The 25,237-nt window shown below is 44.3% G+C and overlaps 1 protein-coding gene across 1 annotated transcript; it reads right to left on the bottom strand.

Annotated features, from left to right (window-relative positions):
* Nucleotides 1-4,765: 4,765 nt before the first annotated feature.
* On the bottom strand, nt 4,766-16,444 carry dll4 (delta-like 4 (Drosophila)). Its single transcript, XM_010894245.4, has 11 exons — nt 15,927-16,444; nt 15,522-15,782; nt 15,061-15,118; nt 13,915-14,178; nt 11,923-11,983; nt 10,549-10,679; nt 9,948-10,117; nt 9,503-9,722; nt 7,782-8,538; nt 6,798-6,909; nt 4,766-6,252 (listed from the first exon to the last, which is right to left on the bottom strand). The coding sequence occupies exons 1-11, from the start codon at nt 15,978-15,980 to the stop codon at nt 6,247-6,249; spliced, it is 2,094 nt and encodes a 697-aa protein (XP_010892547.2). The 5' UTR covers nt 15,981-16,444; the 3' UTR covers nt 4,766-6,246.
* Nucleotides 16,445-25,237: the final 8,793 nt, after the last annotated feature.

The raw sequence follows: 25,237 nt of genomic DNA, 5'->3' as shown, positions 1-25,237 counted from the left end.
CAGTATCAGCTTTGTAACGTCATAGAACTGGTTTTATTATTTATTATTATTTTCAGAGCTAAAGACTTACCAGATAACCCCAAACTTTAATTATTGTGTGTACAATTATTTTTGGGGGATAGAAAACAATACTCAATACAAAGGAATAAATTGGACAGCCTTTCCCAGAAGTGTTGCCTGATGGGTATTCATTCATTTGCCCTTATTTTACCTGGTAAGTTGACTCAAAACACATTTTTCTTTTACAGCAACGACATGGGGAATATCTAAAGGGAGATGAGAGGGGAGGAATGAATGAATTCAAAACTGGGGGATGACTAGGTAGCCATGTTGGTATGAGGGCCGGATTGGAAAGTTAGCCATGTGACCCCTACTCTTCCAATCCGTGCCCGGAGATATTTAGTGATCAGGCCACCTGTTAATGACACCATCCCACCGACAAGACCCTACGCAGGGCAATGTCTCCTTCAGTGCCCTGGGGAATTGGTATTTTTGACTAGATGAAAGTGCGCCACCTACAGGCCCCCCAATGCCACTTCCAGCAGCATCTGGTCTCTAACGTTTAGGTTCAGATGCAATCCAGCAGTAGGTTGCAGAGTGCTATGCTGCGGGCCAAATATATATATAAATAGCCCTCCAGTGTCATGGCTCTCATTGACGGAGATAGTGAAGAAAGGTGATGTCAGCGCAGCAAATCAGCGAGATCTTACAATCGAAACATGAGAGAATTCTAACCTTTAATTGGGGTAATTGTAATTGTAAAAAGAAAAAACAAAATGAGGAAAGAATGTTTCACGCAAGCATGTGCCATGGTCATTGGCATGCCCGGGAATTAGTTACAGACCTGTAGCTGCCTTAAGTCTTGATGAGAGGCTATCTTCAGGCTGGATGCCGTAATAGCTTGTTGTATGTGATGTCTATCTCTTATTTACATACTGGGTAAATAATTGTGGAGGGCACTTGATGTGTATTTAACTGTAAGGGAGCTTTTTACTGACACCTAGTGTTAATTAGTGAAAACTGTAACCATTAGGGATGTCTTGGCAACCCATTACACATTAGATGTCTAAGCATTTACGCTTGTAACCGTGCACAAAGTTTACGTTCATACCATAAAATGCACTTGTGCTAAATATCAAGACTTATCTGAATGAGTATTTGTGTTACTTGGCTTTTGTATAACTCATGAACCGTACTGTAAACCATTGTTTAATATCTGTGTCTAGAAAGATTTCCTTCAATGGGGAAGAAAGCAGCTTTTCACTCATACAGGTTTCACTAAATGCGTCCCTGTTTGTCCATCTCTTCACAATGTGACAAGCAGCATAATATTTAGGGTCAGAAAGATTTGGACGCAGGAGATGTTTCCTCATTCCCGACCCACGACATCAACACACACACTTTTCCCCTTTTCCCTCAACAGAATAAATAGAATTCATTAGGAACGTTTGTTTTCCTCTCCTCTGCTTGTTTGGCCATTGTTTCCTGAAAAGCTCAGGCTTTCACCAAGCAACGTGGACGAGTCGAGCACAGGGCACATCGCGGATCATGGATCGGCCTTTCCCAGGCGGCACCCTGTCCCCGAAGAAGTGCACTAGTTTTGACCTGAACCTCTGGCCTTAAGTAGTGTACTAGAAATGGAGTAGGGTACCATTTGGGACGTGGACCTGCAATCTCAGGGAGAGATGCGTGAGAAAAGCAGTTGGCCTCCGCCGGCAAGTTCTGCATTTTTTAATCAGATAGGAAGTAGGAAGTGATGTCACTAGGTCACAAACAGGATGCTGTGATTATAACACAATGAGAATGCTTGGCCATGCTGAGGAGACCCAGGGACCATGGAGCCCGGACACTTCTAGTACTGTATATGTGTGTGTGTGTGTGTATTTCTGTGAGAGAAAGAGACATGGGTGTGTGTGTGTGAACCAGGGCTGGACAGCCCCTTCATTGTGCGGGCGAGACAGTTCCCAGGGTAACAGGTTGAAAGCTGTGTGATCAGAGCCGTGGAGGGTTTCACCAGATGACTGATGGCTGTGATAACAAGTGTGTTTTCAGACAGGCTGCTCCTAGTGCATCTAATTTTCACACACACACACACACACACACACACATGCACAGACACATCATGCACAGTGGTCGTCCCAAACGCCACCCTATTCCCTTCATAAGGCACGTGGAGGGATGCAGTAAACCGGGTGACATTTGGGATGAATCCACAGCCAGATCAACAGGATGTGTGAGAGAGGAAGAGCTGGGGAAATGTCTGACACGAGGTGTTGATTGCTTTTGATTGGGGCCTGGGCGTTTGACGGTGGTGCTGCTATGTTAATTGGATTGAGAGGGTTTTACGCACATCCAACTTCTAGCCTGGGCACATGGGGACGAAAAGAAGATTCGTTACTGAGAACAAAGAGAAGTTCCGTTCACTACTCCCAGTGAACAATGTGAGCCATGTTAGTTTCATCACTTGGGAAACAGCACGGGGTTACTAGTTTGGGAGTCAAGAGGATAGTTCCAGGATTCCGTCATACGACAAATTTGACATTTACGTCCGAATCCCCTCATGGGCTTGAGGGGTGGTTCTGTTGCTGTTCAGTCAGGGCCAGCTCTCGGCTAACTTCTCATCCGTTGGTCTTTCATGAGATCTCTAGCTGACATCAGAGCTCGATGTTCAGTTTGGGGAGTGCATGACTATTTACGCCGTGTTCGGGGGCTCCCGAATGTGCAGCGGTGAAAAGTCACTGACTCGTTGTACGGCTGCGGTTGAAATGGCCCGTGCTGCGGCACACAGGCAGTGCCGGGGGCCTGGAACGGGGAGTTGCAAACTGTCTCAGCACCAGCTGGAGCTGTTTGGTTTAGTGTCCCACAAGATTGCATTGCGTTGTTGCACTGTTATAACTCCTTAGGGTAGGTTGGATGCCTGCATGCTCAGTCAAGGTTGTCGGCTGGTAAATGCGTTCTCCAAGTGTGTTGGTTAGTTATTAATTCAGACTGGTTAAGGGTTAATGTTTGTTATTAATTCAGACAGGTTAGTGGTTAGGTTTAGCCATTAATTCAGACTGGTTAAGTGTGAAGGTTAGTTATTAATTCAGACTGGTTAGTAGTTAAGTTTAGCCATTAATTCAGACTGGTTAAGTGTGAAGGTTAGTTATTAAATCAGACTGGTTAGTAGTTAAGTTTAGCCATTAATTCAGACTGGTTAAGTGTGAAGGTTAGTTATTAATTCAATTCAAACTGTGTAATGGTTAATGTTATTTATTAGTACAGAATGGTTAAGGGTTAAAGTTAGTTATTAATTCAGACTAGTGAAGGGTTAAGTTTCTTTTTTAATTCACACTGGTTAAGGGTTCATGTTATTTATTAATACAGAATGGTTAAGGTTTAATGTTTGTTACTAATCCAGACTGGTTAATGGTTACTTTTTAATTAATTCAGACTCGCTAATGGTTATGGTTAGCCATTAATTGAGATTGGTTAAGTGTTCAGGTTAGTTATTAATTCAAACTAGTTAAGCGTTAATGTTATGAATTAATTCAGACTGGTTAACAGTTAAATTTAGTTATTAATTCAAACCGGTAAAGGGTTTATGTTATTTATGACTTCAAACTAGTTAACGTGAGGTACTCATTTAGACTGGTTAAGGTTTAAGGTTAGTTAATAATTCAGACTAGTTAACGGTTAAGGTAAGGTAAGGGTAAGGCTTGAGGAAGGGCTACAGGAAAAATTACTCAAATCATAAATCAACTTATTTAAGCCTTATGTGAACTCTTATTTAAGCCTTATTTAAGTGAATGTTTGATGCTTTTAAATGCAGTGAGTCCTAACGTGTAACCCTTGTCTGGTCTTCTCTATAACCTCTGACCTGTAAGTGGTCACTTTCTCTGCTTCTCCTCATACTTAGCATTGGCCCTGTGTGTGACGTGTGTGTGTGTGTGTGTGTGTGTGTGTGTGTGTCTGTGTGTGAGAAGAGGGGCCCCAGGCAAAGGAGATGTGATCCCCATGGAAAGGCCAGATTGTGCCCTATGACAGGTCCATAAAGTTTTCGACGTATGACATCTCTCTTCAAACCCTACTGGCTCCCATCTGGGCTCCGCCCCCTCCTCATTCACAGCCCCAGTGCCAGGCATCTTTGTTTGGACGTGTGTTTGTGTGGGATAGAGAAATGGTTTGTGAGGTGGTGGTACACACAGTGAGGCAAATAGGTTGCCTGTGTGTGTGTGTGTGTGTGTGTTGAGTAGTATAGGGCAGGAAGCTTGGCATATGCCGCTGTTTTTGTGGCAGAACAAGGTCTCACCCCGCACCCCACGGCATCTGCTTGGCTGGGCTCTCTCTGATAGGGGGAGGGTGTTTGGGAGGGGGGGGGGGGGGTATGTAAAGGGGGAGGTTGGAGGGGTAGGGTCTCCTCTCAGCCCATTGCCTGTTTTTGTTTCACTATTTCCAGCTTGAGGGGGTGGTGGTAACCATGGAAACAGATTTGAATTTCAAGCAAATTTAGAGGAACCGGAGAGACTAGGGAAGGCTCCTGGAGACAAGGGCGTGCGTGTCTTTTTGAAATATATGTATTTGAACGTTTTTCTGAAATATTTTGTTACCACATCTACTTAAAATGTATCCAAATACATTTTTTACCACTCTTTTGTTGTTGACACGGTAGTTTTGTTGCGCTGGCTTTCAAGTTGGTTTGTATACGGTTCTAGTTCTTATCATCATTATTAAAATCACCACAAACACAATATAATTTTTCACTCATTGGCATCAGAATCCTTTTTTTAATTAAAGTTTTTATTCTTCAGAAGTTTGGTCCTTATAAATATGCATTATATACAAAATAATATTATAAAACATATAAAGAGCAGTCAACAATATTTAAATTAAACTCTGGAAATAATCATATTCTTCATTACAAAATAATTACATTATTGGTCATCATAGGCAGGCAGTGGTTTGACAGTCTTTCATGAATCCTGTTTCATCTCAGGGCTGTTTGTCAGCATCCATAATTATACCTTATTCCCTACACAGAGCACCACTCTAATCAGGGCCTATAACCCTCTGCATGAAGCTAGTGCACTAGATATAGAATAGAGCGCCATTTGGGATGTAGGCCTTGTTGCATATAAACTGTCAGTTTCCCTTGTACTGCGCCCCTTTGGTTAATTCTTCTGCATCCCAAATATCTATACCTTATTCAGTATGACGAGTGCAGGCCCATAAGGCTCCTGTCAAAAGTAGTGCACTTCATAGAGAATATGGTGCAATTTGGAACACACAATTGATTTAAAACGTGTACTTTTCACCTCTGATTTTCTTTTGGTAGTGCAAACAATCCAAGATAAGACACGGGCACACGTTCTTGAACGTGAACCCGATGTTTTAGTTTAAGGCTTCTAGTGATTTTGGGCTGCGTACAATCTCTTCACCGTTTGCATTGGAAAGTCGATGAAAGTCTGATTAGGCGTTTGTCTGCAGTGATTGACAGTTGAGACGTTTGTTTGATTGTTCAGCCAGACATTCATCGTCCTCAGTGTTTCTGCTTGTGGCGGTTTGGACAGCCGGTCAGTAGGTGGGTCTTGGCAGTTGCCGGTTGAGTTACGACGAGTCAGTTGCACACTGGACCCTGGGTCTTGCATAGCTGGCGAATGATGCTGGCTAGGGGGTCAGAGATCGCTCACATCTCAGGCACTTCCACTGTGATTAGTCGGCTGTCCCAGTCACCATGATTATCCCTGGGGGTCAGTCAGGGGTCAGCTACGAGGCCAGGCGCGCTCAGGACATTTGTCTTGCTGCACCTACTCTCTCCTTGCCACGAAAAACAATTCGGGTCATGTTCATTGCTTTGCTTGCTGAAAGTTTGACCAGTCCCTCCATTCTCCACAGTAAATTTCAACCACTTAATTGACCGTTTGATTTACAGAAGTCTAGTACATCTTATATACAAACACTCAGTGTACAATAAAGTTCAGTAAAGTTCTCAGTCTAGTGTTTTTTCGTTTACAGAGTAGAGGAGTTATTCATCCCGCTCTTTCTCTCTGTCTGTCTGTCTCTTTTTCTCCCTCACTCCTCTCTCTCTCTGTCCAGGTCTCAAGTGTTTCAGAGCAGCACTGACATCAACAGTGACATCAACAGAGGCATCATAAATGGTCTCCAGTCTCTCCTCAGGTTTTTTTGTAAACAATCCAGAAAAATGATTTCTGCCTCGATTGTGTGTTTCTCCTCTTCCAACGCTGTTCAACCCCCCCACCCCACAGCTTATACCTGGGGTAGATGAGAGAGGGATAAAGCATTAAATACGTAATAGCACACTCCCATTTTCTTTATGAACTGTGAAACCACAACACACATCAAAAGCTTAGAACACTGTGTATGAACGGTCTAAATAAAGAGTTACGGGTGTGTTATCTGCATGTTGATTTGCTTGGCAATTTCCCCTCTCAGCTCCATTCATCTTGGTGTTAAAATATGTACGCGAGGTTTGGCAGGAAGAGTTAAGTGTGTGTCGTTCCAAATGTATTGAAACCATATGCAACGTGCGGTCCAGGGGACTGGACTGTGTAGGGTGAGCGGGTCTGTTTGACATCCACCATAATCCCTGCTTAGGCTATGAAATTGTCCGTCTGAAGCATAATGACTGGACCCGCTTTCATCGTTTAGAGGGAGAGAATCGCCTCATAGGATCAATACTCTGACGTGTTCTTCCAGAAACATGTAGAACTTGAACAATGTGCGTCTGGATGGACCCAGTTCACCACTATCGACCACTGGGTGATTTTAAGAGAAGTTGTTCTTTACTTTCTCCTTACCTCTGTTGCTATGACGCACTCCCTCCTCTCTTCTCCTATAACAAACACGGACTGGTAGATCTGGGAGTCCCGAGGGGAACATATTGTTGATATCCTACACTCCGTGTTTTCACTGGAACACACAAATCAACACACACACACACACACTAAGTTCACCATAACAACACAAAGTAAAAGCACATGGGTGCCCCCTGACAAGATGGGAACGTAGTGGGAAGCGGAGACAGAGCGGTGCCAAGTTGCTTAAATAAAAATATATAATGATAAAAACACTCTTGACACCCCCTTTAACCTGTATTTCGGTACAGTATACATACATAACAACCCCCCCCCCCCCCCACACACACACACACACACAAAGACACGAAGACAGAGAGGCTGGGGATGAACTCTGTGCAAATTAAGACCAGTATTTTGTTTCCAACGAGCATCTCTGTTAGGGCCTGTTGTAAGTTAATTTATTTGGAGTGAAGGAGTTTAGGAGATTAAAAGAACATTGGAAATCATTAGCAGCTTGGTCTGATGCACAGGGACTTGGCACGGTGCAATGGGGGATTTGGGGTTCCGTTTGGGCGTTGGACTTGCCTCAGAATCCTTCAGGACCCGTGTGAGATCGGATCAGCAGTGTGCGTGTGTGGGTGTGTGTATGTGGAGTAGAGTTGTGTAGGGGGTTCAAACTGTTGCGGTCAGGCATGGAGCAACTGACAAAATGTCCTCCTCTCACAATAAACAGAAAAGACGTGAAGCCATTGTGACAGCCTATAGCTATAAGAAAAATATTCAGGACACATAGCCTTGACCTTTCACACACACACACACACACACACCAGAAACTGTTCCCCGGAGCTGTAAGTATAGCAACACTTCCAGGAACTGTTAGTAGTCTGTTTATGGTAGCTTGGTAACAGCCATTAGCTGCATCTGCATGTTTGTGGTATACCACCTGAGAATCAGACAGATTCAAACAAAAATGTTTTCTCTTACCTGTACATTTTATTCAGTGGAATTTTCTCTTCTAAACACTTTTCGTAGGTGTGACTCTGTCTTTTTTCCTCTAGCGACGTATCGTCCTTGAACTCCTTCGACTTCGTGTTACTATACGAGTCCAAGTGATAGTTCTTATGGATAAAGTTCAACTTTTCCGATTCGCAGTCCACCTCTAGTCCCACCTTCTGATTGGTGTTCTTCAGCTGGGAGGCGGGGATAAGGTTGTCCCTCTGAACGTCTGATAGGTTGTTCATGGTCTCCCGGTCTCCCCGGTCCCTGCCCGCCTGCATGCGGATGTGCCTCAGAGCCAGGCCCACCATGCACAACAGCACCATCACAGCCACCAGCCCTGCAGCCAAGGAAACCGCAGCCCACTGGAAGCCATCTTGGCTCTCTCCGGTGGAACCGTCTCCACTGACTGGCAACGTCACGGCGAAGAACTGGCAGCGGGGTCCAGTGAACTCTGGGGGACAGACGCAGGTGGCCGGGGGTTTCCCGGGGCCCCCTCCCCCGGTACAGAGGCCATCGTTGAGACAGGGGTGCAGGGAACACTCGTCCAGGACGCGGTCACAGTTTCGCCCGGCGAATCCGGGGGGGCAGGCGCAGGTGTAGTCGTTGATGCGATCCAGGCACGTCCCTCCGTTGGCGCAGGGGTTCCCGGCACACTCGTTGATGTTGACCTCGCAGCGTTGCCCGGTGAAACCCGAGCGGCAGCTACACAGCCGCAAGCCGCTGTGGATCACACACAGACCGCCTGAAGAGAGGTTCAGAGGTTAGTGCCTGGCGCATGGGGAACGAGCGAACACACACACACACACACACGCAAAATGGTCTGTCCTCACACCACACACCTTCAGGTGTCAGAAACCAGTTGATTATTCTGGCCTTTCCCTGAGACTGTCAACATGCTGGAGCATTTCGCCAAAAGGTCACCCTGAACTAGGATAATGAGGCTGACATTTATGTGTTCCATTATTTTCACTTGTACTCTGTCCAACAAACAGAACATCTGCAGTTTGTCGTTGGGAGATATTTTAACAGTACACCTACATTCTTGTTTTGGGTGGTCTTTAAACAACACATCTACATTCTGGTTTTGGGTGGTGTTTAAACAGCACATCTACATTCTGGTTTTGGGTGGTGTTTAAACAGCACATCTACATTCTGGTTTTGGGTGGTGTTTAAACAGCACATCTACATTCTGGTTTTGGGTTGTGTTTAAACAGCACATTTACATTCTGGTGTTGGGTGGTGTTTAAACAGCACATTTACATTCTGGTGTTGGGTGGTGTTTAAACAGCACATTTACATTCTGGTGTTGGGTGATATTCCTGGAAGCTGACTGGAAGACATCACATGTTTACATCCAGGACAATAGACACTCAGTTCCCACAGGTTCCTGTTGTTCCATAACACTTCCAGCCCGCAGGCCCAAGGAATTCAGGGAAAGGGAAGGGAGAGGAGAAGGGGGGGACGACAGTGGGGGTGGAGAAGGGTGGTGGGACCAGGTTGTAGAGAGGGGAGGGGAGGGAGAGAGTACAGGAGTTCTCACACACTTCCAACTCGCCCGAGTAATTCCGCGGAAGTGTCCGTCTGTGTGTGTGTTGTTGTTGGGGGGGGGGGTACGGTTACGGTTACGGGAGTTCTGTCCTACTTCCAGCCTGTCTGAAGGCTCTCCTCTGGGGAATGAAAGACGGGGGGAAGAGGCTGTGACGTACCGTTGGCGCAGAGCAGGGACGTGCACTTGTCCACTCTCCTCTCACAGTTGAGGCCGGTGTATCCGGGAGGACACTCGCAGACGTAGCTGCGTCCGCTGTCCTTTGGGCGGCACTGTCCGCCGTGGAAGCAGGGTGAGTCGGCGCAGGTCAGCAGGCTGTGTTCGCAGTGTGACCCCTCGAAGCCCTGAGGACACGAGCACCTGTAGCCCACATCCAGGTTCTGCGCAGAAGGAATTGGGAGAGAGAAGCGGAGAGTAAAAGGAAAGATCAATCATCCGTTCCTTTTTTTCTTCCACATTAACCAGTCATTTTGAGTCCTCCATTCCATCAGGGGCTGTCTTTTCTAGCCTGGCTATTAAGCGCCTTCTGTCCCACAACCCACTTGTTCCTAACTACCGAGGGGGGGGGGGGGGGGGGGGGGGGGGGGGTTGTCCCTTCGACTCACCAGGCACAGTCCTCCGTTCCTGCAGGGGTTGCTGTCACACACCTGGAGCTCCAGTTCACAGTTCACCCCAGTGAACCCTGGGGGACAGGTGCAGGTGTAGCTGCCCTGGCCCGTGTTCATACAGGTGGCCCCGTTCACACATGGCCGGTGGTGGGTGCAGAAGTTCAGATCTGGGAGGGGTGAGACAAAGGTCGAAAGGTCAAATAAAGTTCAAATAAAGTTCAAATAAAGTTCAAACTTTTCAATGGATGTCATCTTTGTAAGGTTGACCGCTAACTTGAACACGTCGGCTAAAATTGTTTTTGCTCACGCACCAAGCTAACTAACTAGCTACCGCCAACAAAAAGCTAACTCCATAAAATCTGAAAAAAAAACTATTTTTTAGACATTTGACCGTTAAAAAAAACGTATAACCCTGAGCACAGACCCTATGCCTAAACGTAACCTTAAATGAAGTCCAAGATGAATATTTAACTGTTGATGCAATTTTGCAGAAAACACCAAAAGAGTGATTCCACCTCTGTCGTGCTCCAGTCCCTCCCGATCACCCTTTGTCTGTGGGGCCCCACGGGGGGCCATGGGGGCGAGGGCGTACTCTTACCCTGGTCACAGAACAGTCCTCCCCAGCCCTCCTGGCAGTTGCACTGCCAGGGCTGCTTGCAGGTGCCATGCTTGCAGGCCGGGTACTTCTTACATTCGTCACAGAACAGACCCTGCCAACCTTCTCTGCATCTAGGTGGGGACAAGAGAGGAAACGGCGCCATTACGAATCTGCGATTCAACAACCACATCAGGTACCTTTACCGGTGAACTCAATGTAGCGTACGCATCACTAATTGATTGAGCGCAGCTAAACAGGACAGTGTGTTTCACCCAGCTGTGTTAGAACGTGCTGGGAAAGTGTTTTTATGACTACATAGACCAATTTCACTGCTCAATAACACCCCAGTAAAGATTTCCATATGCACTAATTTCTTCTTTGCCTTGCATGGCCAATATACTAGTAGATTTGAATGAATAATAACCTTCCACTGCTCAATGAACAAACCATTCATGGAGGAAAAATGTGTGGTTCAACCGTTATTTTAGAATGGTAAGAACAGATTCTTGTTTACAGATACAGCCTGGGAACCAATTGGGCTAACTGTCCTGCTCAGGTACAGAACGACTGGGTTTTCCAACCTGATGGCTCTGGGATTCGAACCAGCGGTCTTTTAGTCACTGGCCCAATGCGTTTGACCACTAGGCAAAGCCTACAGCCCCTGAGGTTTAACACTGGAAGAAATTGAGTGTCTACACAAAACCACATATGTGCCCTAGATCACAGCCAGTCACAGCAGGACTACACAGAGAACACCTGATCAATACTGCCTTCAAATAGGATAAAGTCCCAGGAAGAAATCAATCAATCCAAATCTTATAATCAGGGATGAGTAGCTCCTTAAGCGTGTAGAGTGTGTGAGACACACACACACACACACACACAGGATGTGAGCAACAACAAGGCAAGAAAGAGACAGGGAGAAAGATTGAGAGGAAGAGAGAGGTCATGACTATGGAGGGCTGTTTAGCAGTCCTATATGCATCCAATCCAACTTGGTTGAGTGAGCAGACATATGCAGACATAAGCAGTATTAACACCATAGAGTTGTATCCGCTATTAAGGTCAGTGATAGTAATGGGGCAGAAGCAATGGTGTGGTAGTTATGGATTTACTATTTTAAGTATTAGAATGGTAAAAAGACAGACAGGCAGGCAGACAGACAGAAAGGGAGAGAGCAGGTTGGCTGAGTTGGTTCCTTATTCATGAGAACTTTGAAAAACAGATCGCTCTCTGCTAAACAGATGAGAACAGATGACATTGCATGAAATATTGGGGAGATTTGGAGGATTAGCATAAAAATCCGGTGCCACATACACACACGTGTGTGATTTCCCGTCTCTACAGACATTTCGTCATTACAGCATTACTTACAGACATTCGCCAGGTTTGGAGCAGTTCCCATTCCCTTCACTGCATCCCTCCAGGCAGATGGCTGTAGCACAGAGAAAAACACATCCAGGATGGTTAATTAGCTGTGGGGTCTCAAATTATTCACCAGTCATACAGCAGACCGTGGAAAGAAATCAGACTGACTACATTATATGCATTTGGCCACAGTTATAACACGCAATCATCAGATCGATCAGCCACAGGCGTACTTGTGCAGACCCAAAAACGCACGGACGCACGCAGTAACACCCAGCAGCACCGAAAAAAGATTCCGGGCTAGACTAGATGTAATGTAGAACAAAACAACGCAATAATGAATACTGCTTGTGGCATTGGGCTGTACATTCTGAAAGTTTCAATAGCCTACAGCGATAAATATTTATCCGTTCTGATAAAATCTTTAAATTTCAGCCGCAATGCTTCTCCAAAAAGCAGACTGAGAATGTAATGTAATACCACCAATCTACAGATCTGAGGAAGACAGTTTAGATATGGCTTGTTTATGTCGTGGTCTAGGACAGAGGTATTTTGTGTGTGAGTGTGTTTGTGTGAGTGTGGTTGGGTTGCATAGGTAACCGACCGCAAACGGCCGGTTGGTCCCGAACAGATGCCCGTGTTCAATAGGGGACAGCTGCCCCGATTGTTGTTTGTGGTCTGCGCGAACCCATATTTGCAGCTGCTATGTGGTGAGCACCAACAATAGACCGAGTAGAATTTCGGTGGCGCGTGGAGGATAATAATGCGGCGATTAACCCCGGCGCATGCAGGTCTTCTCCAGTGATGCTTAACGCTCCAGGATTAAATTACCAGCCACGCGCTGCGCCCTATTCCCAGGTAGTAGTATGACATAAATACAAACCTCTATCAAAACCAGAGAGAAATAAATTACTGTGTGCGTAAACGTGCCCTCTTTGAAACCTATCATTTCCCTCTTACTTCTCATTCATTTATTTCTACAAGGGAACGACGTGGTGCTACGTTATGTGCGCCACGTGACCCAATCCCTAATTCAGGATTTGGCGCCACCGTGGTAATGGAACCATACAAAGTTAAAAAAAAGGTCGTTCCCCGACTAAGAGGTTGTGACGACAGATCCCGTGTCGCGCTGCGGTTTCCAAATGACTCTAGCACATGGTAACTATTACCTTTAACGATATTTCCCTGCAATCTTGTATTTGATTAATTTGTTTTGTTGAAAGAGGCACACACATAAACCTTTAGAAAGCCTATTGTGCAGCCTATAAACGCAGTCTAATGCTCTTCTTAATAAATCTTAGTCAAGAGGTAGCTTTGCCCAAGGCAAACATTTTTATGGGTAGACTGGCTTTTCTCTGTGAATGGTAGGAACCCATTCACCCTCTGTCAAAAACCACAGAGAAAATGCCTTGCCCACCAGTTGTTTAAAGTGAACTAACACCATGTTTAGGTATATTGTAGGTTTAGCTAAACTGTTCAGCTTGTCCATATTTCTTAACACAACTACCCCTTCTAACAGTAACCTCTTTAAGCTGATAGGCTGCTAGGGCAGAGGGGCTCAAGCCTCTCCATAGGACCCCCAGTCATTCAATGTGTTATAGAAATGCCAGGGCTTCGAACACCTGATTTAACTTCTCCTAGTTATTCAGCCCTGGATTTGTGAATACGTTGAGGTAGTTTGTGTATAACAAAATTCTGAAATGGCTGTGGGGGTTGAGAGGTTTAAGAACCGTTGTACTGGGGTTTATGTCTCCATTCTCACATGTGGTAGTTCTTCGATATATAGCATCCTCAAGCAACATAAAAATCACAGCCCAGGCCCAAGTAGGCTACCCACTGAAGGGAAAGTTTATTTTCAATGTATTTGTCAAAAACACAGGTGTGATATTTTGGAGACAATGAAATGAGAACGGTCACAGCCGACTAGGAAAGACCAGTGGGGCTGAGTTGTGATTCGGTGTGGTTGGGTAACAGTGGGTTTTTTTCACGGTTGCTTACGTTCTTCGCAGTATTTCCCCTTCCAGCCGGGCAGACAGGACAACTGCCCGTCGCGGTCGCAGGTATAGTGTCCGAAGCGGTCGTCCCTTGGCGTGCATAATTTGGAACAAGTGTCTCCGTAGTAATTTTCATTGCAGATGAAGCGGTAAGAATACCTTAGCTCCGTCTGTTGGCCGCTCTGAACATCCTGAGACCAGGTGGTCCCTACACTCAACCTTCTCTGGATAGCAAAGAAACTTATCAACAATTCTGGGTTGCTTGTTTCTGTAAAGGAGAGAAAGAGAGAAAAGAGTCTCGTTATACATCAGCCCAGTAGCAGTTTTTTTGGAGACCAAAAACAATTTCTATAGAGCATTCAAATCACTGTTGGTCAATAAATTATATGTATTTATAAAACAGTTCACAGTGATCTATTCCAGCTTAAATCCTAACAACTGACACGTTACAGCATTTACAGCCATGTTGGAAACATCTAGTCTTCATTACAAGTAGCTTGGACTCCGGACACCTGTCAGGCTGGTCTCAGGATGTTCATGTCATAACTAATATGATTAAAATATCCTATTCTGTATAAAATATAATTCATGCTCTTTTGCCTTGGCCTGATTTGAATGTGTGTCTGCCTACGGCCTGTCAAGTCACCTTACACAGATTACTTCTTATCAACTGTCAGAATAACAACCAGAATGGTTTAGATGGAGAGTAAACTCAGATTGAAGTTTCCTCTTCCTTTCTGTCAGCAAAAACCTTCCCAGGCCACTACTTCCAATGGGCGGAACAGAGCAAGGTGTAAAGTACAGGAAAATGTAGTCACAGCTTCTTGGCAGGTTTTGTGTGTTCTCACCAAAGCCCTCCACTCGTTCCCACGCCAGAAATACATTACAGGAAGTCCAATTGTGTTGGAGCATTAGAATGAAAACGTTTTTTGAAGCTGAGTAACAAAGGACTGAGTAAAGAACTGAACATTTGAAACATATATGGGAACTATTAACATATTAGTCCAAAATAACCTATAATGGTAAGAATGTAATTATTGATAAGGGTTAACCTTTTTTGTTGTTTATGGAAGGTCCGTTACTTATAGGGGCCTATTAGTGAAATGTACAGGAAGGCCCCCCTCTTGTGGCAGAGAATATATCGACTTACCTAAAGGTTGATCCGCTGAAGGTGAATACCATGCTTCAATTATCAAGGAAAACGATCCCTATGGGCAGAACACATTTAGTGGTTAGAAATACAATTAAGAATCAGTGTAAAACGGCAACATAATGCTCTCAGAACAACACACAATCACATTTACAGTGGAGCGCAATTCATACGCTCCACTCAACTACGTCGAGTGCAATTTTTAGGATTTAAAATGTCACGGTGTTTTGGAGTAAACAACGTCGGGTATGCCAATCCTCTCTGTGTGACGATTTGGTGATACATACAGCATTAGCTAATGATGGATTATCTCATCGCCAATAACTATGTGTCCTCTCTCCAAGCCAATCACAATTCTCCCGTGTATGCCTGCCTGGCGGTTTCACAACTCAAAAACAATGACCTAAAAATGTCGTACATTACATGAGTAATATGGAATAGATCTAGAATATCTGACTTACCGGCCAGCCAAAGTTGAAAGGCAGTTGGATGAGTGTTTCGGAAGAGTCCCCGTCCTTGGTGCTAAACGAGTTGGTTCCCAGGACAGCAGTCACCTCTGTCCCAAAGATGCAGTCACCTGGCGACACTACCTCTTGGTAATTCTTTAGACAAACCCGAAAGAAAGTCCTGCAGTTGAGCCTGCACGAGTTGCCATTGGCCAGCAATCCTTTGCTGTTTTTAAATTCATGTAGATCTAGTTCAAAAACACCAGATCCGAATACCTATAAAGAAGAAAAGAGATGGTTTTAAAACACCATGACGCACACCCTAAACTAAGAGACCCCTTGCTTGGAAAAGGTTACTTAGAGAACTCGTTGAGAGCTCCTGCAGGGTAGGGTTATCCATTGGATTGGATTCCTCTTTACCTGTGTTAGTATTGTGGTGGCGAATGCGATCGTAAAAGTGAACCAAGCTGCCATCGTCGCTTATCCACCGCAGCTGCGTCAGCCGCAAATATATATCACACTGTATCCCAAAGCTCCCTATTCCAGTGTTGAGGGAAAATTCATAAAAATAAAAAATATATATAAATCCTTGTCTTTGTCTTTCACTTTGTTGGTTTTTCCGTTGTTAGAATCCTGGCTGGATGTTCCAACTGCAAAACGCACAGTTTTAGAATCCCCAGGTTATCCAAAGAGGTTAACGTTTAACGGAAGATCAATATCCATTTGAACCCTTTCTCTGTGCTCCGCTGCTCTGCTCCTCGCTTCCAGGTTAGTACACTCCACAATGGTTGCGTCGGTGTGTGCGCGTGCTGCACGACACCTTTCACCACCGTCTTGTTTTGGTGCTGAACTTCGTGCGTCAGCGTGGCACTGCGCTCGTGGATGTCTGTACAGCGCTAGTCTTGTCACTCGTGAATGAATACTTCAAGGGACGTCTTCGCCAACTTATAGACTCGTGCTGCGCTGGTCATTAAATAATCTGTCATCCAATACGTAACTCCGCCCAGTTTTACATATTGACACTCCCTCCTATTCCTCCTCCCTACAGCAACCATGATCCAGATCGTAATAAGCTACTGACCAGCCGTGCGCTATGTTGACTGACTGGCATCTATTTACAGCGTGCAGGAAAGAAGAGGAAGCACGAGGCATTGTGAAGCTTAAACTCTAAAATACAGACATGCAATTACTGCTCTTAACCTCTGAGTCGGATACATGCAGTCTTCTTCAGTTCTCCCCTCTTGTTGGTTCCACTAAAATGCATGGTTAATTGTGTTATTCCTAATTGGGAGCGTGCTCATCATGGACGGAAGGGTAGTTTCGTGACACAGGGGCTAAACGGCGCACCTTTTCTCAGGTTGCATAACCTGCTCGGAAAGGCAATACATAACTAAATAGCCCAAGTGTATTTTGAAATATTCGTTAATTTGCCCATAGACTAAATAACGTATAATAATGTGATTACATGTAGGCTAATTAGCTAGATACTGCACAAGCTACATTAGGATTTTCCACAGGTATTTTTACATTATAGCTTTGTCAATATAGTCTCCCCACGAAATTGCGTTTATTTTCATATAATTCGAATGAACATCTTTAGATTACAGGTTTATAGTGTAGTATATATCAATATATTTCCACATACTGTAAGATTCTTTGCAAAAACAATTGAAAACTAAATATCGTAGCCTATTTCTTCGCCTTACATGATTTATTTCTTGGTGACGCGTGTTTGCCTGCCGGTTTGGCTTGTAGCCTACAGCTCAGCAGCATCGTGCCTCCTATTGTTGGGACGCGTGCCCTTCCCTCGAGCTCACACGGGTTTAATGTGCGGGGAGACGTAACTATTCAGCTGTATGCTAATGAGCTCTACCCCCTTTCTCTCTCTTCATCAATCCTCTCTCTTTCCCTTCCTCCCTCTCAATCTCTCTGTCACCCTTCTCTCCTCAGCACCCGGAAAATTGGTTTATTCCTAGATACCCTTTCACAGCCGACTTTCCCACGGTATAGCACTAGCTTATGGACTAATACCTTGCGGCATTAATGTGATGGTCTAAATCCTATATTCAATGGTTTTGGCGAAAACATTAAGATGAATATAAATCAGAAATGACCCACGTTCCAAAATTATTACCAGTAGGATAGTGGTACAAGTTAATTGTTGCGTAAACCCAAGTAAATGCAACTTTTTTGTATTATATGAAAACGCACCTAATGTAGAAAATACATTTAAAAGTATAGAAGGTTTCGCCTTTTTTCATGAGTAGCCAATTTTTATTACTATTGTTTTATGACTGGTGATCTCAGTTTATTCACTGTTTAGCCTACTCGTTTTACCGTTACATTATTTGATTAGGCTATTTCATCTACACGGAGTCGGCAACGTATTCCACCATGTAGGCTTTAGGCTACACATTTTTTAAATAGGAAATGTTGCATACGAGTAACAATAATAATCATTACATTAATAATTATTGTAATACTTTTTAAATGATGTATGGTTTATTGAAATTCTTCCAATTCCTCTTGCTTGCATTGAGGCCTTTGATGTAACCTACATAAGGCATACTTTATAATTTAGCAAAGCCGAGTGTGGTATGCAAGTTTTATTTACTAAGCATTCATTTGTAGATGGCTATAGCTACGTTATTATACTTCTCTCTTGGATAGCATACTATCGTTCCTATTTACTTTTCTTTTAATCTTAATCAACTATTAATTGTAGAAGATGTTCAATATCTGAATATCTGAACTGATATGTTTGATCATCTGATTTATCGGGTTACCAGTATTAGATTGCAGCCTTTATCGCTGCGCTAGTGGGTTTCTCCGTTGGCCATCTGGCGGGAAATGGAGACTGACAGACACACTTGAGGTATCCATGATCTGTTCGCTGTTGGGTAGGCTTGTATATAAACCTATTTATTTAAATGGTTGGTGGCGCCGTTCGTTTGGTGGCCAAGCTAAACGTTAATTGCGTTGTACATTTTTTATAAATGATGATTCCAACAAATGCTGTGACGGAGGCGCGAGGCGCCCGCCCGCGCGCGCACAGACACAAACACACACAGTTGTAATACATCCTTAATTAAAAAAAATCTTCCCAGCTCTCGTGTTTCACCATACAGTAGCCTGTGTCTCTCCTTCATACTCTCCTTAAAATATTCCTATTATGTCCAAAAGATGCGGTCAATTATTTTTTCATAGTGGTCTCGGTAAAACCTGATTTTGGTGTAAACAAGTTGCCGACGTGAGTGGTTTCAACAGATGTAGCTAACTGTTGTCCAAACCCATAGCAGAAACCAGTCCGACTTTCAGGGGCCACCGTCTTTTGAACTGCTGCAACGAGGCATTTCGTTATATCACAAATGTAAGGTTGAATAATGTAATATGTCATTTTTGTTTGTGTTACGTTTTTTTCCCTGTGTGTGTGTAACATCGACTACGCCAATTGTGAGCATGCAGCATTTGTATTTGTATGTGATACTATAGAGTCAAGACTGTTTGTGTACCAGTGCAGAAATGCAGACGTTGTAGCCTAAACTGGCGATACACACGCTGTGTTGACACAACTGTTCGGCTGAACAAGTTTTTGATCAGATGTGGCCATTCTTCTGTTTGTCTGTTAAACTGATATAATATTCATTGTAATCTCCACGTCACAATTCTTGGTAATCTCCACGATCTGATAATCTCACATTAGTTTTAGAAAGTATTGATATATGAAGCGCAATCCATTTAGTACACAATTTAGTCGTCGCGTTCATTCGAATACACCTGTTTCATAGCATTTATTGTCTCTGCTGATCCCGACGATCCACGCCTTGTAGCAACCGGTTTTATTTAAGCTTATGTGTTTGCTGCGTATTACATGTACCCCCCGTCCGTCCGTCCGTCCGCTCCCGAGAAGGGTGTTGGCCAGCAGCAAACAAGTGCTCTGATTCTGTGGTTTGCCGTCTTCACCTCCGATCTGCTATATAATGTTCCATAATGGCCGTTAAATAGCAAATATCATGCCGATTATCTACCTCTCCGTCCATATGTCGCCACCCCTGTCCGCACAGAAATGCCATAAAAAAGTGTGACAACTGCGGTTTATGGGGAAGGTTTAACAAGTGAGCCCAGCAGATAACAGCATAATGGTCCTGCCTGACGTGGAGAATCATACAAGGGACAGTCGAGGTCCCTGCTAGGCAGCGGAAGACTAGCCCTGAAGGCCAGATATGGTTTATTATGCGGGGTTAGTCCCAAATCACACTCTACTCCCTATGTTGTGCCCTGTGGAAACATTGAGCTCTGTTCAAAAGTAGTGGGCTGTCTAGGGATTGTGTGGTCATATGGAACGTGGATGATTGTAATCTTTTCACAGTCAGGTACCATAGTTTATGGCTTACCTCTGTTTCGATTCCATTAAATTAGAAAATTGAAATATTAAATGATCTACCTAAGAGCTTTATCTATCATGTCTTTGTGTAGTCCTGTTGGGTCCCCCATTTGTATTGAATTAACACTTATTGCAGGTTGTAGTAGTCTATATAACCTAATCATTGTACTATTACTGGAATTAAAGTGTAAAAAATATAATTCATTGATAGATGATATGCTTATTAACAAATACCCACTCATCCACAGTCAGACTGAACAAAAATGCTCACAGGGATTCTTTGCTTATTATTCATTTTCCTTGTTCCCTCATTTTCATTCTGTTTGTAATTGTCTTCATTGACACTGCGTTGGACTATTATTCAGTTGTCACACAGCTTTGATGAGTTGTCATACCAAGTCTTGTTATCAAAACCAGATACTTGTGTGGAGAGACAGAGCCAGCGAGAAGGTTTCCAGTGGGCATGCAAACAACCAAAAAGGGCATCATAAAATCACCTCGGAATCTTAAATGTTTACATTTTGCTGTGGTTCTTGGGGAGTGAGAACCCAGAGAAGAGGGGAGACCGGGAAAGACTCTGTCTTAGTATCTGTTGCACTTCCACCACAGCCGCTATTGCCTCCTCGAAACCTCCAATTTTAAGACGGTTCTCGGACATCTCTCCTCTTTGTCATAGAGACTCTTCACATGGCCCAAGCTGACTCTCATTCCTCTATTCTCGTCTTCCTAGATCTATCCACTGCCATTGGGACTGTAAACCATCAGATCCTCCTCTGATCAGATCCACCCTGCTGTTCTCTGAAAACATCAAGACGGTGACTCCTGTGGGTTTCATGCTCTACAACATCCCTGGAGTATTATCTTCCCCCAAGCAGGAAGCAGCCCAAGCTCTAATCCAGACACTTGTCATCGGACTTCTGGACCGCTGGTACTCACTAATCCAGACACTTCTCATCTGACTTCTGGTACTCACTTCTGGTACTCACTAATCCAGACACTTGTCATCTGACTTCTGGACCACTGGTACTCACTAATCCAGACACTTGTCATCTGACTTCTGGACCACTGGTACTCACTAATCCATACACTTGTCATATGACTTCTGGACCGCTGGTACTCACTAATCCATACACTTGTCACCTGACTTCTGGACCGCTGGTACTCACTAATCCAGACACTTGTCATATGACTTCTGGACCGCTGGTACTCACTAATCCAGACACTTGTCACCTGACTTCTGGACCGCTGGTACTCACTAATCCAGACACTTGTCATATGACTTCTGGACCGCTGGTACTCACTAATCCAGACACTTGTCACCTGACTTCTTGACCGCTGGTACTCACTAATCCAGACACTTCTCATCTGACTTCTGGTACTCACTTCTGGTACTCACTAATCCAGACACTTGTCATCTGACAAGAAGAGGAAGAAACTGAAGGGGAATATCGCAAGAAAAAAAAGGGTTTGTATAGTTCCCTGGATGTTTGTGGATTAGAGACCCAGTGGACACAATCCCTGGTTCCTGTTCGCACCATGATGGCTGTGCTCTTGGAGAAACAGTGCTTCTAGAATGCAGGCTGTGGTGTGTGGGTGTAAACAGCTATGTGTTTGGAGAACTGGACAGTAGAATATCCATTGTTTGTCAGGGCTATGCCTGGAATGTTGTAGAATAAAACAATATAGCACATGATGTGTTGCTTGCCTCGCTTATCATCTGTCCGGAAACAATTTTCTCCAGTGAGTGGAAAGTTGGTTAACTCGTATCAAACATGATTGCAGTGAGAACAGTGGCGCTTGCCTTGCACATCGTCACATATCACCCAGCATGTTCATGAGCAACAGCAAACTCCAGGCCAGTTACTCACAGTGGATAAGCTTTGTGTTGTCACATTTCTCATGTGGCAATGTATTAGTTTTAGACCTCTGAGCTTCCCGTGATCTCTAGACCAAATCTCCTGTGCCATAAATGTTCCCCCTAATCTTCGATAGGCCACCTGTTACATTGATTAGGCTGTATTTGCTGTCTTGTGGCTGCTGCCTCTCAGTGTGTGTTTGTGTGCATGGGTGTGTGTGCACGTGTGTGTTTGTGTGTCCATGTTTAATGTCCAGATGGGCTTGGTCGTAAAAGTATAGTAAAATTTGATTTAGGCGAGGGAAGGCCAATATGTTGGAGGTCGGAGCAGATTGACACCGGAGGTACGAGACAAAGGGAAAAGACTGGGGGGTTTACGATGCGCTCCCTGCTCTCAGACCCACAGGATCAAACCCAGACCCAGTCTCAGACAGGTTAAACACCCCTGGGCTCCAGGCCCAAACCCAGTATAAGATTAAGAGTAAAGATGGGTGGGTGGTGGGACGTGTGTGTGTGTGTGTGGGGGGGGGGGGGGGGGGGGGGGGGTTGGGGGGGGGGGGGGGTAGGTGTGCTGCTCAGCCCCGTTGGTAACAGGTTCAGATTTTGTGACCGTCCCTCCGGGACCAGCGTATGAGAAGGGAGTCTCCATTAAGGAAGCCCAATGGTGACCTCCATGAAAGGTTGTACCGAGAGAAAGGGCCAGTGGTGTGTAGGCAGAGGAAGCCAAAACGTGTTGCTGCGAATTTGAGCTACTCTACGAGAACACCTTTGGAAAGTAGATCACATCTGGGAGCCCTTTCACTCTACAGGCTAAATGTACTGCCCGCATACGTCTTTGCTGTGGAACATTTCTCCCTCTCCGGCGCGGCAGCCGTGTAGTATTAACAGCTATAGTACCAGCTGTTAATAGACGCCATGATGATGCGTCCCTCTCTACAAAATGTCAATCCATTTTCACCTACAGGAAGATCTGATGCACTGGACTTTGAAAGGTAATATAAGTCAGTAAGACCAGGGCTGCCGGAGGACAGAGCAATGAGGAAAAAGCAGCAACAAGGACATTTACCTGCCTTGCGTGCCATATTGATTAAAAAAATATTCACGCTCTTTAAAATTATGAATTTGTATTATTAAAGCCATGTACAAGGAATGAACCACAATTTTGTGGGCTGGGGGGGGGGGGGTAAAGTACAAAACATGTACTTTACCCAGTAAACAGCTGTGAGTAAAACAAAGGATCCTCATGAAATAGAATCATCTGCATATTTAATTTTCAGTCGGGGGCAGGAGGGACAGGATTGCCTACGAGTTGGGGATGCTCAACGGGGCATCTGGCAGAGCCGGCCTCCGCGCTATGGGAAAAGCCCCTCGGGCCGGGGGCTTTGCCCTGGCAGCAGCCCTGGATGGGTGGGGTTCGGAGCCTTGATGACGTCAGTCATTCGTGGGTGTCTGTTGTGGTGCCCCTCTGTTGTGGTGCATTTTGTAACTGTACTGTGTTGTCAGGGGTGATTGTTCGTTTTGACATAAGCATTGTAGGTAAACAGACACCCAGTTGAAATAAGAGAGACGGTTTATTGTTCCTAAAAGATGACCACTTCTGAAAATCCTGAAACTAATAATAATCAGCTTCTTATGTACATTTTTTTAAGGGCGAGGTTAGTCGTACCGTGTAAAATGTAGAAAAAATATAGAATGAGATACAAAACCCACACGGATACAAAAAACATATGGAAAAAAAACAAAGAAAGAACACGAGGCAAATGGTTTTGAAGTGACTTTGATGAATTGATCTGCGAAATCCAATGAAAACAGTTTGCTCTCCTCTTCTTCAGGATGGGGAAGGTGGTATACATTTTACTGGCTCACGCAGCACTCAACCCTGGTAACTATGGAAACATACCGTGATCTCCTATTCTATAGGCTAAAGATAGGCACGTCTCTCGCTCTAAGAGTACCGCCACCTGAGTTAGATAAAAAGCAGCAAATTACAAGCACTACACCCGGTGATGTCAAATCCAGAGTTTGGTAATGCTGTTTGAGCAGTAATGGCCCTTCCCCTGGAATGTGGTCCGGTAACATGCAGAGATTTGTTAATACTCCCATGTTGAATTGATGAAACATATGTTGCAAAGGGGGAATGTAGATTAGTTAATACCTCCTGGGGTTCTTTAAGAGGTTTACTAACTACATGCATGATGAAAGAAAGATGACATTGTATAAATGCTCTCATCAAATTAAACCAGCAACACAGATTTACGATGACATTAGCTAAACAAACGCTTCAGACTGGAGTTGGTGTCTTTTGTCTGCTGTTAATAAGCAATAGGCCGTTGAATTATGTTTTTTAGTTTCCTTTATCATTGCTATTTTTGTGATCGCTGATATCAACCCTACTTTGTAACAAATATCTTTATCAATATGATAAGTTAATAAGATAATCAAAAATACCAAATACAGTATATTAAAAATACGTTTTTTTAAATGACCCAAAAATACAACTAAAACAACATGGAGCAATATAATACATATTTATTCCAACCACCAACTACTATTGAAAAGCATGCCATCACAATGCATATTATCTTTGATTTTGGAAAGTTTTCTTTTTGTGTTTATCAAGTCTCCCTAGAAACTGTTTTTAAGGGGTCAAGGGGTCAACCTTGGTATCAGTCACCATTACACTTGTCACACAGTCACCCTTCTGAGCTCTGGCCTGACAGAAAAACACGTTCATACACGCATTCCTGCACGAAGGCAAAACAAACCAGAAACCTTTACACGACTTATCTCGTCTCAACCTTGTAGCTTTGGTGTGCGTGTGATTATCCCTGGGTGTATTTCTATTACATTTCCCTGTGTGTGTGTGTGTGTTTACCAGCCATGCAGCTTTGGCCCACAGCAGGTGTGTGGAGACAATGGAATTAACCATGCCTACTAACACTAATCCCACTGTGGTGAAGGCTTTACCACACTCACCACGCTTCGCTTTCACACATGTAAATACGCTCACTCACACACACACACAAACATACAAACTGACATAGGCTTATGTCACATTTTCTAGATTTATCCTTCTCTCTGAGTGGTAATGTAGACAATACTAGACACACACAAACACATACACACTTAGGCTTATGTTGTTATTTCAAGCTTTATCCTTGTCTCAACTGGCTCAAAACACAGGTCGGGAAAATAAAGTGACTGAGAGACCAGCGCTCTCAACATGGGCTTACACTGCTATCTTGTTAATGTTGCAATGTGTCGGCATTGTTGGGCACCTGATGAGCTGTAAATCTTCCTTTTCAACTTTTTTAGAAAAGTAAAGAAAAAGGTGCAGTGGTCTCTTAATATTTTCCGGAGCTGTTTTTTTGGGCCAGTTATCGGGCTTTCCCCTGAATGTTTGCAGTACAACCCTGAGCTGACCACCACCAGAGAGAGACTCTGAGAGTCGAACCAGCAACCTGTTTGTTCTTAGCACCTTATACACTAGGC

This window comes from Esox lucius, chromosome 23 (assembly GCF_011004845.1).
Source record: "Esox lucius isolate fEsoLuc1 chromosome 23, fEsoLuc1.pri, whole genome shotgun sequence".
NCBI classification, from domain to species: Eukaryota; Metazoa; Chordata; class Actinopteri; order Esociformes; family Esocidae; genus Esox; species Esox lucius.
Note: the sequence above shows the minus strand (reverse complement) of the source record. Positions and strands in the feature narration are given on the sequence as shown.